Here is a 14,828-nt window from a genome sequence, read left to right on the forward strand (position 1 = left end):
TTTTACACCCTGAGACCCGTTTTCAAAAAAGTGCGTTTTCAGGAGCCGTGTGTACTTTCGGCCAAAACGATGCAATACATGTGCATTTTCGCAAAAGAGCGTTTTTTTATCTGGACGGCCTCTCAGAACGAAGGTGAGAGCCACCAGGGTGCTGCACCCCACCTCTTTTAAGCCTTCACAAAAGGGCCGTCATCACACCCTGATTGGCTGGGAGGGGAACGCCCCAAGATGCTTCCACTCCTCAATCAGGAGTCAGTCTCCACCACCCTGCACTCAGGTGATCTGAATCACCTGCAATCAGTCCAGAGGGATTTTTGAAAATCAGCCAAAAGCAAAGACAGATAGCAAGTCTAAACAATGGGACTGCTACAGTAATATGTTATGTTTTCATCACAGCTGAGAAACATTTGAAGTGGCAAATCAACCCGACTTTAACGATTCACATTAAGAAAATCTAGTAGAACTTTAATATTTCAGCTGAAATTGGGCCTGACTGAATTACTCAAAGTGGTTGTAGGAGCCATAATATTGTTTACAAGGTGATTTATGTTTCAGGTATCGCTGTAGTAATTGGCACAAATGTTATAAGTAGGAACCAACCAACCTTTGGGTTTTCCACCCAGACAGGTAAATAGTTTTTGAGCGCTCACGCTGTGTAAAGCTGACGCTGAGACAAGTTGTTGCTCAAGTTAAGTTATTATTGTTTTGTTTACAAAGGAGAAATATTATGTTTGATCATTAAAAGAACACATGCAAAGGACAATAAATGGTTAAAGTGTTCAAGACAGAAACTGTGAAGCGTAAATCAATCAGAAGTGAGTTAATTAGAGCATCAATTAAATCATCTGGTCGGAAGTAATTCAGTGGCTCCCACAGTGGTTGTTACAGAAATTATTCCAGGTAAAGTGCAAAAAAATCTTAGTTTTTCTGTTTATGCATTTTCTTTGTAAGAGTATAAGATTTGCTTTAAATCATTTCTTTATTTTCTGGTTGTATTTATTGAGGAATCCTCTTGTTCTTGGTTAAATGACGGCGGAAACTTTCCACGTCGTCTTCTTTTGAATGTTAACAGTTAAAGTAAGATTGATGTGGTTAGCTGGAGAATATATAATGTCAGGTTGACGCACAAGTTAATTAATACGGGTCACAAGTCCTCGGTTATTTCCTGTGTGTGTTGACAACAGCTCTCCACGTGATGCAGCCCTGCTCTGATAATGTAGATCAGACCCGAGTGTTATTTCCATTTTTAAACTCACTGGTCCAATTAATAAATACATGACATCAGATCGCTGAAGTGATGAGCGGACTGACACTCGCTGCTCTGATCGCTGACAAAAGACAAGAGTTTATGTGGGATAGATGAGGACACAGCATCTGGCCCTTTCACACCTCATTGAGTTGATGGAATACTAATAAAAGCCATATGACAACAGCATACTAAGTGTGTAATTAATATTCTAAAATATTCCTGCGCTGCATGTGGCAGAGACCCGTTCGAGGCTCCCTCGCTGGCAAAGTGACGGCGCTGTCTCCCGGTAAAGAGGAGGCGTCCTTGTTAACCTTTTTCCTCGAGCTGTGCATCCGACAAACCAGCCGGCTCTGCTGGACGCTCGGAGTGCACGCGGCCGCCGTTTGTTGTCCCGTCACCTGACAACTGTCCTGACAGCAGATAAATAATCTCTTCTGCAGAGATTCTCTTCTTTCTCCTCTGGGCTGAACGGCCAAACGGAGCTAATTGACTGATTCGGAGAAGAACCAAAGGGAAGTGGTGAAGTGTCGTTCATCTGTTAAAAGAAAATCATAGTTTTTACTACCAGGGTCTAAAGATGAAGGTCAGGCAATGTGTTGTAATGAAGAGGCCCGGGTTTATAGAGAACATACTGTGTGTTCAGTCTGAAGGACTGGAGCAGCGTCACGTTGCCTCAGCGGAGGAGTTGAAAGTGGAGGATGGATGAACCGATTGTAGTTTAGGCCCCTTTTCCAACGTGAAGGACCGTGCAAACACAGCCTCCCTCTTTAGTTTGTTCAATCACCTGCTTGAAAAAGTTGGCGCTGTGATATTTGTGCATATCCAAAAATATTGAAATCCAACGTGTCCAAGCGTGTTTCTCCCTCTGACCTGAAGTGTTGGCTTCCCTTCTGGGCTCGTGTTTCTATCCGACTGGTGGCTTGACGCAAGAAACATTTACCGACAGAAATGTTTACGATGGAAGACCAAAGCTGACTGCATCTAATCTCTTTATCAGCTGGTTTCGAATTTTACTACGTTCCGATCTTCATCATTTTGCTTCTCTGCGATGTCAGAGTGTGACTTTGCTGATAGCCACCCAGACACACTCAGCACTCACACATTTATGATATGTGTGTGTCTCCTGGGTATCCTCCGGCAGACAGATAAGAGGCAGCAGGAGAAGCCCAGGATGGCCCTCTGCTGTAGATGATTGTCAGCTTCGGAAATTCAGAGCAGATTTACGTCAGTCTGCCGTGAACAGCAGCCTTCCTCTGGGCTCAACGCACTCACATGTTGTGTGACTTTAATATTTCATCGTGCAAGCTGCAGCGTATCCGTCTGAGGAAGGTGACTTTATTAGTGCAGCGACTGTTGCAGAGATTAGTCTGCAGATGTTTGATCCTGCATGTTATTACAGCTCGATGATGCTCAAACACTGAGGGGTGTGAGGTCATTTTTACCTTCTTAATAAGAAAGACACTTTAAAATGTGCGACTGAATGACGTTTATTAGCTTAATGTTTAACTAAACTGCCTGTAGCCAAAAAATCTTGCAAATTAATGGAGATTAACAGAGTTAAGTCATAGATTTAGAGGAATGGATAGCATTTTAACGTTCTTACGCTAAGAAACAACAAGCCTGGCTCAGATTAAAGGTAGAAAATACACCTTTGTAATGAATGTTGTGCGTCAGGGCGAGGAAATGCATTTCTTAATTTTCTTATTTTTATCTTCAGCTGTAAATATATATAAAACGTTATGTTACACATGCACACAGCATGGAATCAACACTTTACATCTTATTTTGTATAAAAACACTGTGATCTGTCAGTGTCCAGTCTTGGTGCTAGGCTAAGCTAAGCTAACGGCTGCTGGTTGATGCAGTCTGAGCATCCAACTATCAAGAAGGTGAATATTTCCCAGCATGTTCACACTGTTTCTTTAAGAACCCCTTGTGTACATTAAAGAACATATTTCAAAGTGTTTTTTTGACTGCTCTTAATTGGATTCTGTATTTATTTTATTTTTTTCAAAAGAATGTGTTTATTATCACTAATAAATGAGGGTTTTAAGACCGGCAGAGCTCTGCAGGATCTCTGCGGGTCACCAAGATACAACTCCTCCATATAAAAGCCTTAATTAGCTGCTTTCATCTCCTGTTTGTGAACGACTCTCAGAATGTCCTGCTTGTTCTCAGGCCTTTGATTAAAGAAGATATTAAAGTGGTAAAAAAGTAAAGATGTAAGAAGATAATTAAACAAAGCAGCTTTTGAAAATCCAGCCGTACTTTGCTTATCTGTGAGACGCTGGGCAGAGATTGGACAGTTTACCAGTCAATCTCACAAACATTAACACTCATTGTCACACCTATGATTTTTTATATCCAGTTAACCTGCATGCCTTCGAACAGTGGGAGGGAGAAGCAGCTCACATCATGAGAAGTTTCTATCAGGTGTCTCATTCCCACCTCATCAAATACTGACGCTTCGGGATGGCTGCTGACCTGACCTACAATCCGAAAGCATCGGCATTTGACTAGGAATGAGACTCTCTGACAAATCTGACCTTTCAAGATATAAAAATATAGAGAGAATTATAAATATTTATATCATTATCTGTTCCAGCTTACAGCCCGGTTCGCCCCCAAAGTCTCAAATACATACGAAAAAGAGAAGTCCAAGGGGGGGCTTGTGTCCTGTATGTGACACAAGAGTCAAGATTAATTTGTTTTTAAGTTATGTGGGTAAGTTGCTCACATTTGCTAATTGGCACTAAACACAAAGTACAGCTGACAATGACTGGAGTGTCTTTAGTTCTACAGATATTTGTTTATAAACCAAATTATGGAGCAAATTAGAAAATTGGCCTCATGGTGGCGCTAGCTCAAAAGGTCACAGGATCACATGTGATTGGGATTCGTCAACGGTGAAACACCACTGACAAAACTACTGACATTAATAATAAATCTACTTCTTTATACCAGTAAGAACGCAGTGAGCCTGTAGGTACAATACCAGAGCCGTGAAGCTGACACACCTGAATAAAATGTTTAATACAATCAGTATTGATTATGTTTGACTATGTTTGAAAAGTCTAAACGGCCAGAGCGAGAAAGGTCTATAACATACCGAAACCTCTGATCATGAATGGAAGCTGGAAGCAGAATGATATTTATGGCTCTTTTTGGCCTTTCAGCATCCGTTTCAACAGTTTTACACCTTAAATTCTCTGACTGAATGAAACGAGTCTGAGCTTGTAAAGCAGAATTGTGACCTGAGCCTGCCGGGTTGAAGATTTGCCGTGTTGGAGGATATTTTGGTGTTTTTGTCTGGCTTGCCGCCTGCTCTGTTGCCATGGACGATATTATCTGCTAAGCTGTCTCGCCCTGTCAGCGCCTGCTGCATCATAGTGTGCGGCCTGTTGAAGAGAAAAAGCAGGTCACTTTGAAAGCTACAGGCCCTCCCTGTCCACCGCAGAGGGGTCAGGAAAAAGCAATTTGCATTTTAACACGAGGAACAGTGCGAGTGGAGTGTCGCTGCTGCTCGAGCTCCTTGAAGGACGGAGCAGAGCCCTCCTATCACATCTGACACCTCCTTAATAGAGAGGCACGGCTCCGCTGCAGCCTGGATTTATAATCCTGGACTGATACATGCCTTTTGATTTATTACATTTCAGTTTTTATTGTTCGGTTTATTCGATGAACATGATTTCAGTTTATTCTGCTCAGTGAGAGTTCATAATCTAAATAACAGTTCTGTAGATTTGACTGGAACCAGTACTTTGTGTACTTGAGGGATATATTTCCTCTTTGACCTCCAGCAACATGCAGCCGTACGTCTCTGCAGTTCAATGTCAAGATATAATGAATTCTCATACGTGGAATAACTGGACTATGATCAAAGGTATTTTTGTTATTACCAACAGAATCTGGGTGAGATTCTTTGAGGTTTTTAGTAACTCGAGCAGCAATGTTGGTCCAACACTTGAGACAACTACTGAATAAATTGCTGTTGACTCTAGTCAGACACTAATATCCCCACAAGGGAAATCCTTGTAACGCCATCCTAACTGTTCACAGTGTCAACGGGAGGTAGAGGAACGGTTGTCCAACACCTCAGTTGATGCAACTCAGTTGCTAGAATAAATGTTGTTTATGAAAGCCACAAATATGTTGACAGATTATACTTCTTTGTGTTGAATCTTTACGCTTCTGTTGAAAACTCTGTGTTTATGGTCAGGCTGGGTTTAGATATAAGAACCACTTGGTTTCATTTTGGCTCAAAGAACCTGGTTCTGTCGCTTCCAAAATGTCCCAACGCCTCGTTAAAAATGTCCAGTGGTTTCTCGCTCACAGATGTTGGAACACAGTCGTGTACTGAGTTCTCTCTCTCTCTCTCTGGCTTGGCATCCATCTCATCCTGCAGGAACAACATTGATATGGACTCAACATATCTGTGGTTTGCAGTTTACTCTGGTAACTGGGCTGGGTCATGACACCTACAGACCAGAGTAGCCTCAGCCTGCCTTTATAAGCGAACTGAACAAGAGGGCTCTCATATGTATGTTCGAATGGGCATCAAGACTTTAGTTTGACAAGATCAATTCATACTACATAATGTAGGCCGACAGAACAAGACCTGGACCTGATTAATTATTATTTAGGTCACATAGAGGCATCAGTGTTATAATGAGACTGTTTCATAACCAACTACAACTCTCTTGTCATAATAATATCAGTTGAGTTCTGTCTGAATGCAACATTAGCAAGCAAACATTTGCGTATTAGAAAGCTAACATGTTCAAATACGGAACAGCATCTTTTCATTCAAGATCGTGACACTTGCACCGAGGCTGACGATGTCACTCTGAAGCTCCAAAGATGTGCAGTGCACAGACAGTAAACCTTTTTGCTGGTGCAACCTGCAGGACAAACGTCTGTTTCCTCTTCCAACTGCTGGTGAAAAGCAGAGTTGTCTATGCATTTTTCGTTTACCCAACAAATTAGTGTTCTTAAGCAGAACGAGCCTTACAGCCTCACATGTTTGCAGCGTGGCCACAGAGTGTGTTTTGGCACCCAAACATGTGACCATAAAGCTGCTGAAGGACAGCATAATGTCACATATTTCCTGTGCAGGTATGTCGAGCAGAGGGCATTTATAAAAATGTTAAATGACACTGCCATGTGAGCCAGAGGAGGGACTGGTGATGGATGGCTCGGAGCGCAGCGGGTTGTTGGACATCCGGGACGTGACGCTTTGATCAATGTGTCTCTGCACACAGCCGGTCAGGAGATGTAGTGCCTGCCATGTTCAGACCCCATTGTTTAATCCAACATATCATTTGCACGCAGGCGAAGGTTAACGAGACAGAGATAACCCATTAAATTATCAATTTATCATTCTGAATTTTATCTCCTGTTTTGTCCTTCTCTCTCCCCCCAAAAGAAAAATCACACACACTGATACAAACACGGAGGTGCAGCCACTTACAAGCACATCTACAAACACAAACACTCCAACACGTCCGATAAAACCCTTCAGGAGTTGTTCCATGTTTTTTTTATTCCTTGTACTTTCCTCCTTGTGTAATTTGTCTGCTTTTATCTCAGCTGAGGGATTGAGCTGGCTTTCGGGTGCATGTTTGGATAGCCCGGACATCCATTATCAGTCCGAGGCAAACCCGATTTAGAACCTCAGTAAAAGAATTACTCAGGAGGAGAGGAGAGCGCCGTGATTCTGTCACCTTCTCTTCCACCCTCGGCCCCCATCGCTGCTCTTTAATTGGGCTGCTAATCAATTAAGGCCTGTGTGCGAAAAGACCGTCTCAGCCGAGTGCATAAATGAGGCTGACAGCGGGAGCTGTGAGATGCAGAGAGGTGACTTAACAGAACACATTTTACCCCAGCGTGTCATATCCTGCTCATTATAACTGATGCTACACAAACATTTACAAACTTTACCCACATACACAGAAAGTGCTCCTGTTTAAATGTCTGCAGTCATTCACCTTGACCTGTTTTCACTGCAGACTATAGAGCGTTGTTAATTTAGGCCCTGGATAATGATCTTTAGGTCCACACAATGAGTCCAGCCTCACCAGACAACATCTTGTTAGCTCAGCGATCTCATAAGATGCCACTCATCACCTTCCCATGCCCCTAAACCTTTCAGAATCTGATGACAGTTGGTATTTTAGATGTAACATTAAGTATGACGGTGATTGAAATGAACTCATCCATGCAGCATGTGGTCAGACTGAAAACAGTCCTGAGTTAAAACAGCACAGAAGGCTTTTGAAGACAATAAAATCATCTTGTTCAATCAACTTGTGAGCAAACAGCTGCATGTCTCTCCATCCAGCAGTTACAGAGCAACATAATCACTTATACTGAACTGTGTTTGTGTCACCGGATGAACTGAAGGCTGTCTTTTAGCTCAATCTTTGGTCTCCACCAACTCCTGAAGCAAATGTCTGGCTCTTCAACAGTGTGTCCAACTGTGTCTGTCTGCTGTTTGGTCTCATGTACAGTAGTTTGTGGGAGCTTGAGTGAGTGTGAACGGTTGACAAGACAATGAGCTGAAACCATTTTGTGGAGCACCCTGCGTCATGTAGACTATTTGGTCCCAACTGCAATAACAATGAAGCTACAGTCCCGACTTATCGTACCCGCACGCCAATGCTGCTCTATACACACATGAGCTCAATCTGACACTGCTAGGACTTTGTACTTGCAGCGTACAGTTGGTTTAATATTCACTCAAACTGATTCAGTCGTTTGTGTTCGCACATACAGCTCATCTGTCCAGAAAATTTCAAGGTAGGAGCGCATGTTTGAATGCAGGATGTGGGATCTGTAAGTCGTTCAAAGCGGGATGGTGCCGAACATTTTTGGACAGTCTCTCCTATAAAGTGTACAAAAATGGATAGACGGTGTTCTTATATTCTCATGTTGCATCATTACAATATTAAACCTCCTTGCACAATCACAGAAACACTGGTATTGTGTAATATCTCTTCATATTTCCAAAGAAATGCTTTTTAAATATTACCACAAAAATAAGGAATGTGCACATGAAAAGAAACACATGAAACAGTTAATTGTGATTCTTGGTGCTGCTGCCTCCCTGGACTGTTCGTATGAGCTCAGACACACTGGACATCACCACAGAAGCACCAGACGGGCCTTTGAGGATTCTTCAGTCGGTCTGGTGTCGACGCCTCTCTCCTCGCAGCGGCAAACGTCCTCGAGCTGTTTTTTTGTTGCTGCTCGTTTGATCATCGAGATCTGGACTCTGAGTTTGACTTTCACACCTCGGCCACGGCAGGACGTTTTAAAGAGGCCTGTGACGTGTATGGACTGACAATGCCGTGAAGAATGAGCGGCTATTTCCACAGTTATTAAGACCGTTTAATAACTTAATTCTTGCAAATCAAACGGAGAGAGGCTGAGCTCCACTGGCTGTACCTGGCGACGTGCCAGCGGTCCACCTCCTGCTTTATTCTATGAAAAGATTAGAGGCTGCAGAACTTATTGACTCAGATTTCTCCTCCAGGTATAGAGTAATTAATGTAATTAGGTCCTCTATCTCCGCTCAGGCCTCTTATCAAAGCTGTTTCCTTATCGCATCTGGAAATTTAATTAGAAAAATCTTTCCAATTAATGATTTTGCAAAATTAAAGTGAACTTCAGCTGGTTGATTCCCTTGTTAATTGTTGGCCAGAGGCATATAAAGAGAAGAGTTGGACAGCTGGACAGAGGTGGAATGGAATAACAGGATGTACATTACTTAAGCACTGCACTTAAAACTCCAACACCAATCAATATCTTTTTATATTAACAGTGAACCGAATACCATTCAGTGAGGAGCAGAACCCACAGAGGATTGGACGCGACCTGTTCAGAATCAAGTGGAACATTTAGCAGCTAAAGAGACAGATTTCTATCTCAGGAACTGGTAGAGACCAGACAGGGAACATTTAGTTAGACTGGCATTCATCGGACTGATGAAAACACGATGAAGATGACGGTGAAGATGATGGTAATACGTCTTATCTTTTAGACGCCGAAGACAAGATTCATGCAGCTTCAAGTACAGGGTTATTACTTCTCAGTTGTGGAAGAAGAATTCAGTATCCCGTTCTCAAGTAAAAGTGCTAATGAAGGTACTCCAAAAGAAGTGAAAGTCCGGCATTGAAACTTTACTACACGGGGCAATTTGTAAGATATAATAAAGAAAATAAATGAATTAACTTTATCAAGAGAATGTGAGGAAACAGCAGGGTTGAGTCGTGTGAAAGACACATATGTAAAGATTTCCACTTAAGTTAGCATGCTAACCAACAAGCCCCGGCCTGTCCTGTGTTATGAAACCTCTTTGTACCTCACAAGCTGATTGTCTGATCCTGTAGCTTCAGACTGTGACCACCAAGTTTGTCTGATAAGTAAAAAAAAAAAAAAAAAAAAATGTTCCAAATGTTTTTACACTTACAAAACTGAACAGATAAAACTGAACACCTTCTGAATCCAAGTTTAGATCTTTTACCAAACTAAGACGAGTGAAATCGCCTCGTAAACTCATCGTAACACGCATTTCATTTAAACTTGAGATAAACGAAAACAAAACTCACTGAAGCAGTCCGAGTTCGTCTCTCCACAAATCCTCCATTCACATTCAGGATGTGAAGACTGTCGTCAACTGCCGATGCCCGACTCTGCAGCTTCATGCATCTCATGACCTTGTCTGCTAAAATGCCCTCTTGGGAGCCAAAACGCATGCTAAAATGTCCTCTTGGGAGCCAAAACGCATGCTAAAATGCCCTCTTGGGAGCCAAAACACACGCTAAAGTGCCCTCTTGGTTGGCAAAACACACCAACATGATAAAACATGATAAACTGCCCTCTTGGGTGGTAAAAACACGTGCTAAAGTGCCCTCTGTGGTGGCAAAAATGTGCTCTAAAGTGCCCTCTTTGGTGGCAAAGTGCCCTTATTTTCGCCCCTGCCCCTCAAAAAGTCTGTGCATGCCACTGATTGACAACATCATGTTACTGATTAGAAATACTTACTTTTCGAATATATTAAAATAAAATACAGAATACTGGCACGAGAAAGAAGATTAATTCAAATAAAGGCAATTTTTTAATTCATGAATTAAAATAACAGTCCATACAAACTGATATTATTACATTTTAGCCATTTAGGAGCCTCGACATGGACAGACAGGAGCATCGAACATAGATCAGTTAGTTAATGATTAACCTGTAACTGGATGATGAGGCAACCGACTATCAATTAAAGAAAATGGTTAAACATTTGCATCCCTAGTGTAATTTCAGCAAAGCATCATATTATATAAGGTCATCACATGTGTGTAGTGTGGCTGTCAGAACGTAATCTGAGTTGTCTCTTCATCTGGCATTTTGTTTCACATTTACCTGCTGCTCACCTCTCTCCTCTACCTGTACACACATTTTAATAATGCCAGCAGAGTGCAAATGCAGCACACACACATACATAAATCCCAGGTGTGTGTGTGTGGGTGCTGAAGTGCCTCCCAGGCCTCTGCAGTGTGCTGCAGGGTGGAGACAGAGCAGTAACCATGGTGCAGAAAGAGTAAACAGGAAACTTGACACACACACAGTACAAGAAATATGATCCACCTTGTTATGGAGACGTAAACTGGAAACGAGTGAAAACTAGAAAACAGAAATGGAATAACTGCACGTGTAAGTAGAGAATCGTTAAGCAGACAATGCTGAGTAAAGTGAGGAGAATCTGTTTTTTTCTTCAGGTGAAAAATAGGTTTGAGGTTTGAGCCATGCAGCCGTCGATCAGCTGCGTGATTGATGCCTCTCCTGCTCGCCGTCTCTTCCTCCAGGGAATCCTGATCACATCACCTGCATCATGGCTCAGAAAAACACATCTGGAGCGAATCCCATCCCCAGACTGGTTGTCAAGATCGTAGGCAGCAAACAGGTCAAGCAGTTTATCGAGGAGCCCCGAGAGTAAGTATACTAACAACAGAGGCTCTCACAGTGTCATTAACTGCAGATCAAAACATCCCGGGTGTCGAAGTATAAAATCCCTCACCTTCACATGTGTTTCCCAAACAGAGAATCTGGAGACGTGTCAAAGAAAGAAGAGAGTCATCCAGTTGAAGCTGCATATGATGGTGATTTCAAGAAACCTCCAGAAAAACAGGATGTGATGGTGTCCAGCTCTGACAGGAAGGTGGAGAACAGAGTGGACTCTGCACTTTGGGCTGTCATACAGCAGGTACACACAGCATACTGCTTATATATCATAGCTTCTTAATGATCTGAGGAAATAATAACAACTTATTAAAAAAAAAAGTCTTCAAGCAAAAAGTGTGACAGGCAAAAAAAAAAACAGTAAACAAAGTGAAATATTAATTTGACTGATAAAAAATGATAATGTGATGGTGATTATGTGGTTTCAGTCTTTTGTGCACAATAATCGTACTGTGAAAATCTGATATCGTAACAGCTCTGGTTCACATTAAAAGGTCCAGCTGCACGTTCTGAACTGCTTATCCTGTTCAAACACGTGCAAGTAAAAGTCCTCCAGTGAAATAATCTTTCTAAACACAGAGAAACAGTGTGCCAGAGGTTTTTATTGTAGTTTTGTGATTGTATCTCCTGAGATATAGAAGGGAGCGAGGAGGCAGGAAAGAGAGTTTCACCCAACTAACACTGAAAGGAAGAAAGAACAATATTCATACAGTTCAGATAAAAGTGTTGCAAACTGAAATACCTCACTGACGCGGCAGAACTCGGCAGTATTTGTCTCTGAAATGGAGCCAAAATTGAGTCTCTGAAAGTGGAAACACTCAAGTAAAGTATGAGAACATGTAAACTGTACCTAATGTGAGTAAATGTACTTCCTCTGACCTGTGTTGTTCTAAGGGCCGCTCTATAAGAGTGTGTGAACACGGCAGACTGGACCCCAAACTGTACATGCAGATGGACTCTGCACTGTTTCTCTGCAGGTTCCTGACAGACGGTGTGTGACAGCGCCCTCTGGTGATCGCTCCAGGTCCTACATCCACCCAAAGACTCGTCACAGCTGTGAACTGAGAGCAGCTGCAGTTCTGGAGATATCAGAGGAGGTTCTTCTGTGAAATACATACAACGTTAAAAATGCAGAGTTTTATGCAGTTAAATCATCAGGAATAACACGGAGAGACAAAACAGAGGCGGAGTCTGACCTTCTGAAGGTCACAGAGGAGACACAAAACTTTACTGGGAACATGAGAGGCAAAAAAAATCCTGTGTTTACAGAAGATAAAATATTCTTTGCTCTAGAATAAAGTAGTTAACACATTTTCATTAAAAAACTAAAATTAATGATCCACCAAATAGGAGGTTTGGGCTTCCAGGCTTCCTTAAATCTTTGAATTTAATCACTGATTCTCTTTGATTAACAAGATCTGATGTCAGAACAGTTAAATAAACCGTTACAAACTCTTTGATTGAAGAACATTACAGATTCACGTACAGGCATTCAAGGTATAAAATAAGGTGGTTGTTTCCTAATGAATACAACACAAAATGGTTAAAATGACCTCAGACTTCTTTGTGTTCCATCTTCCAGCTCCATGATCCACATCACACATTCATAGTGCAGCTCTGCTGTTAGACTGGACCGTTGCCACCATGACTGGAGATAAACTCACTTTTCTTTCCCCTGCAGAAAGGTGTGTCTGAGGACGCAGATAAGGCCGAGCTTTCCTTGGCTGTCAGAGAGGAGCTGTCTGATTGGCAGCTCTCCTCTCTGAGATCAGCAGAGGACGAAGTGGCAGCTCTCGATCTCACCTTCAGTGGGACGCTGCATCGATCTGAGATCACTCACCTGTTTCTGAAACATGATGTTCCTCTGAAGCTACCAACGTTTTCTCTGCTTCTCCAAATGTTTTCTGATACAAATGATCCAGAACAGGTACAGTCGCAATAACAGTTCAACTTCACACTTGGAAAACTGATTTTTCACTTTCTTTGTTTGCTTTGTTCTCGACAATAACTGGATAGATTTCTGGACAACTTGTCAAAGCCCTGCTGGAAAAACCAGCATAGACCGGCACCAAAACCAGCACCAGAACACAACTTATGCTGGTCTTGCTGGTGCTGGTGCATGCAGGTTTTTCCGCAGGGCTAGTGCAGACTCACACACTGTCCTACACTGCTGTTCATGTCGAGGTTGCTTCAAAAGGATTTTGACAGGCTTACATGACTATCTGATGACCCACAGAGACTTTATACCATTCATTACTGGGGTAACGGTGTAAATGATGAACAATTTAAAGCAACAAAAACTTGAATGTCATACAAACCATGTAAAATCAAAGATGGTGCGGGATTTCTTCTTCTTCAGGTGCTGCTCAGCAGCAGTGAGATCTGTGCTGCCACCTGTGGCCATAAACAGCATTACAACAATACTGCAGGATAAAATGGTGGTTTAAAGGGTACATAATTACAACTCTCCACCGCCTATATGCATATTAACATTTACACACAAAACAAATACAGAATCTTTCAGGTTGACCTGTGCATGTCAACAAACAAGCATCAGCATTTTATCCTAACACAAGATGCACTTTCTAATAGACATTAAAATAAAACTAATTAAAAAAAGACTCACTTGGAGCATCAACTTACCAGCCTGTAAAGTTAACCTCATACACGTTAACATCATGTAGCCTTGTGCAGTTCCTGAGTGACTTCAAACATGCCGTTTTCTTTAAATAAATCCAATCACCGCTGTACATTCTTCACATTTAGGGCGACTGTTTCACGATGTCTCACCTCAGAAATACTTGTGAACAGCATTCATGTTAGTTATATGCTTTGTGTTATCAGATTCATTACAGAAATCTCCTACAATTTGTTAGAAGTTCTGCATTCCCCGATGAACTCCACAAAGTCAGTGAGGTAAATCCAGATAAACGAACATATCAGATTCTGTATTCTGCATCTGAACTAAAGAAGTTCTCCTTTCCACCTCCCTGCAGCTCCAGTCGACCTGAACAAGGACAAAGCTTCTTCACGACTATCACATCGTAAATCTGAGCACGCTGAGAATCGATGAGGCGACAGAAACCAGAGCCAAACTCCTCTGGCCACAGCTCAGAGGACGAGAATTCATTATAGAACAGAAATTATTGTGCATCATTGAGAAGAATAGTCTTCCTATATCATATATACGATTATCACATTACATTCATTTGGCACACATTTGCTTGCTGTCCTTTTCTCTCTGCGCTGGCCTGCTCATCAGTGTCAGATGATATCCGACAAGTTATAACCGATCCACCAAACAGTCAATCGTCTATCTATTAATTTACACATAGTGGGGATGAAATGTCAAAGGCATGCCCAGAGAAATGTGGACTTTTACTGGAAAGTGGCCATAAAGGGTTCAAAATGTCTGCGAGGGAACCCTCGTGCACATGATGATTTGACGTTGGGATGGTCCAAATCTCTCACAGGCTTGCAAAGAACACACATCAAGGTCGGTGTGAGTGGAGGTTCTGATTGGGCCACTGTATCAGAATCATTCAGGAGTGCCTACAAACACGCTCAA

At 42.1% G+C, this 14,828-nt stretch overlaps 1 protein-coding gene across 2 annotated transcripts in view; it reads left to right on the top strand.

The window, feature by feature from the left end:
* The window catches only part of LOC115591681 (uncharacterized protein C1orf87-like), a 31,822-nt gene extending 17,001 nt beyond the window's left edge, over positions 1 to 14,821 (top strand). The window contains exons 1-7 of one of the 2 annotated variants that reach the window (XM_030433873.1): positions 10,846 to 10,954; positions 11,107 to 11,233; positions 11,342 to 11,504; positions 12,238 to 12,357; positions 12,942 to 13,187; positions 14,105 to 14,176; positions 14,257 to 14,821. In XM_030433873.1, the coding sequence (XP_030289733.1) occupies positions 11,133 to 11,233; positions 11,342 to 11,504; positions 12,238 to 12,357; positions 12,942 to 13,187; positions 14,105 to 14,176; positions 14,257 to 14,271 (717 nt within the window). In that variant the 5' untranslated portion in view covers positions 10,846 to 10,954; positions 11,107 to 11,132 and the 3' untranslated portion in view covers positions 14,272 to 14,821. Of the gene's footprint in view, positions 1 to 10,845; positions 10,955 to 11,106; positions 11,234 to 11,341; positions 11,505 to 12,237; positions 12,358 to 12,941; positions 13,188 to 14,104; positions 14,177 to 14,256 lie in introns of those variants that run through there. The other variant, XM_030433872.1, reaches the window with a different exon arrangement.
* The last annotated feature ends 7 nt before the right edge of the window (positions 14,822 to 14,828 follow it).

Source organism: Sparus aurata, chromosome 11 (genome assembly GCF_900880675.1).
Source record: "Sparus aurata chromosome 11, fSpaAur1.1, whole genome shotgun sequence".
Taxonomy (NCBI): domain Eukaryota; kingdom Metazoa; phylum Chordata; class Actinopteri; order Spariformes; family Sparidae; genus Sparus; species Sparus aurata.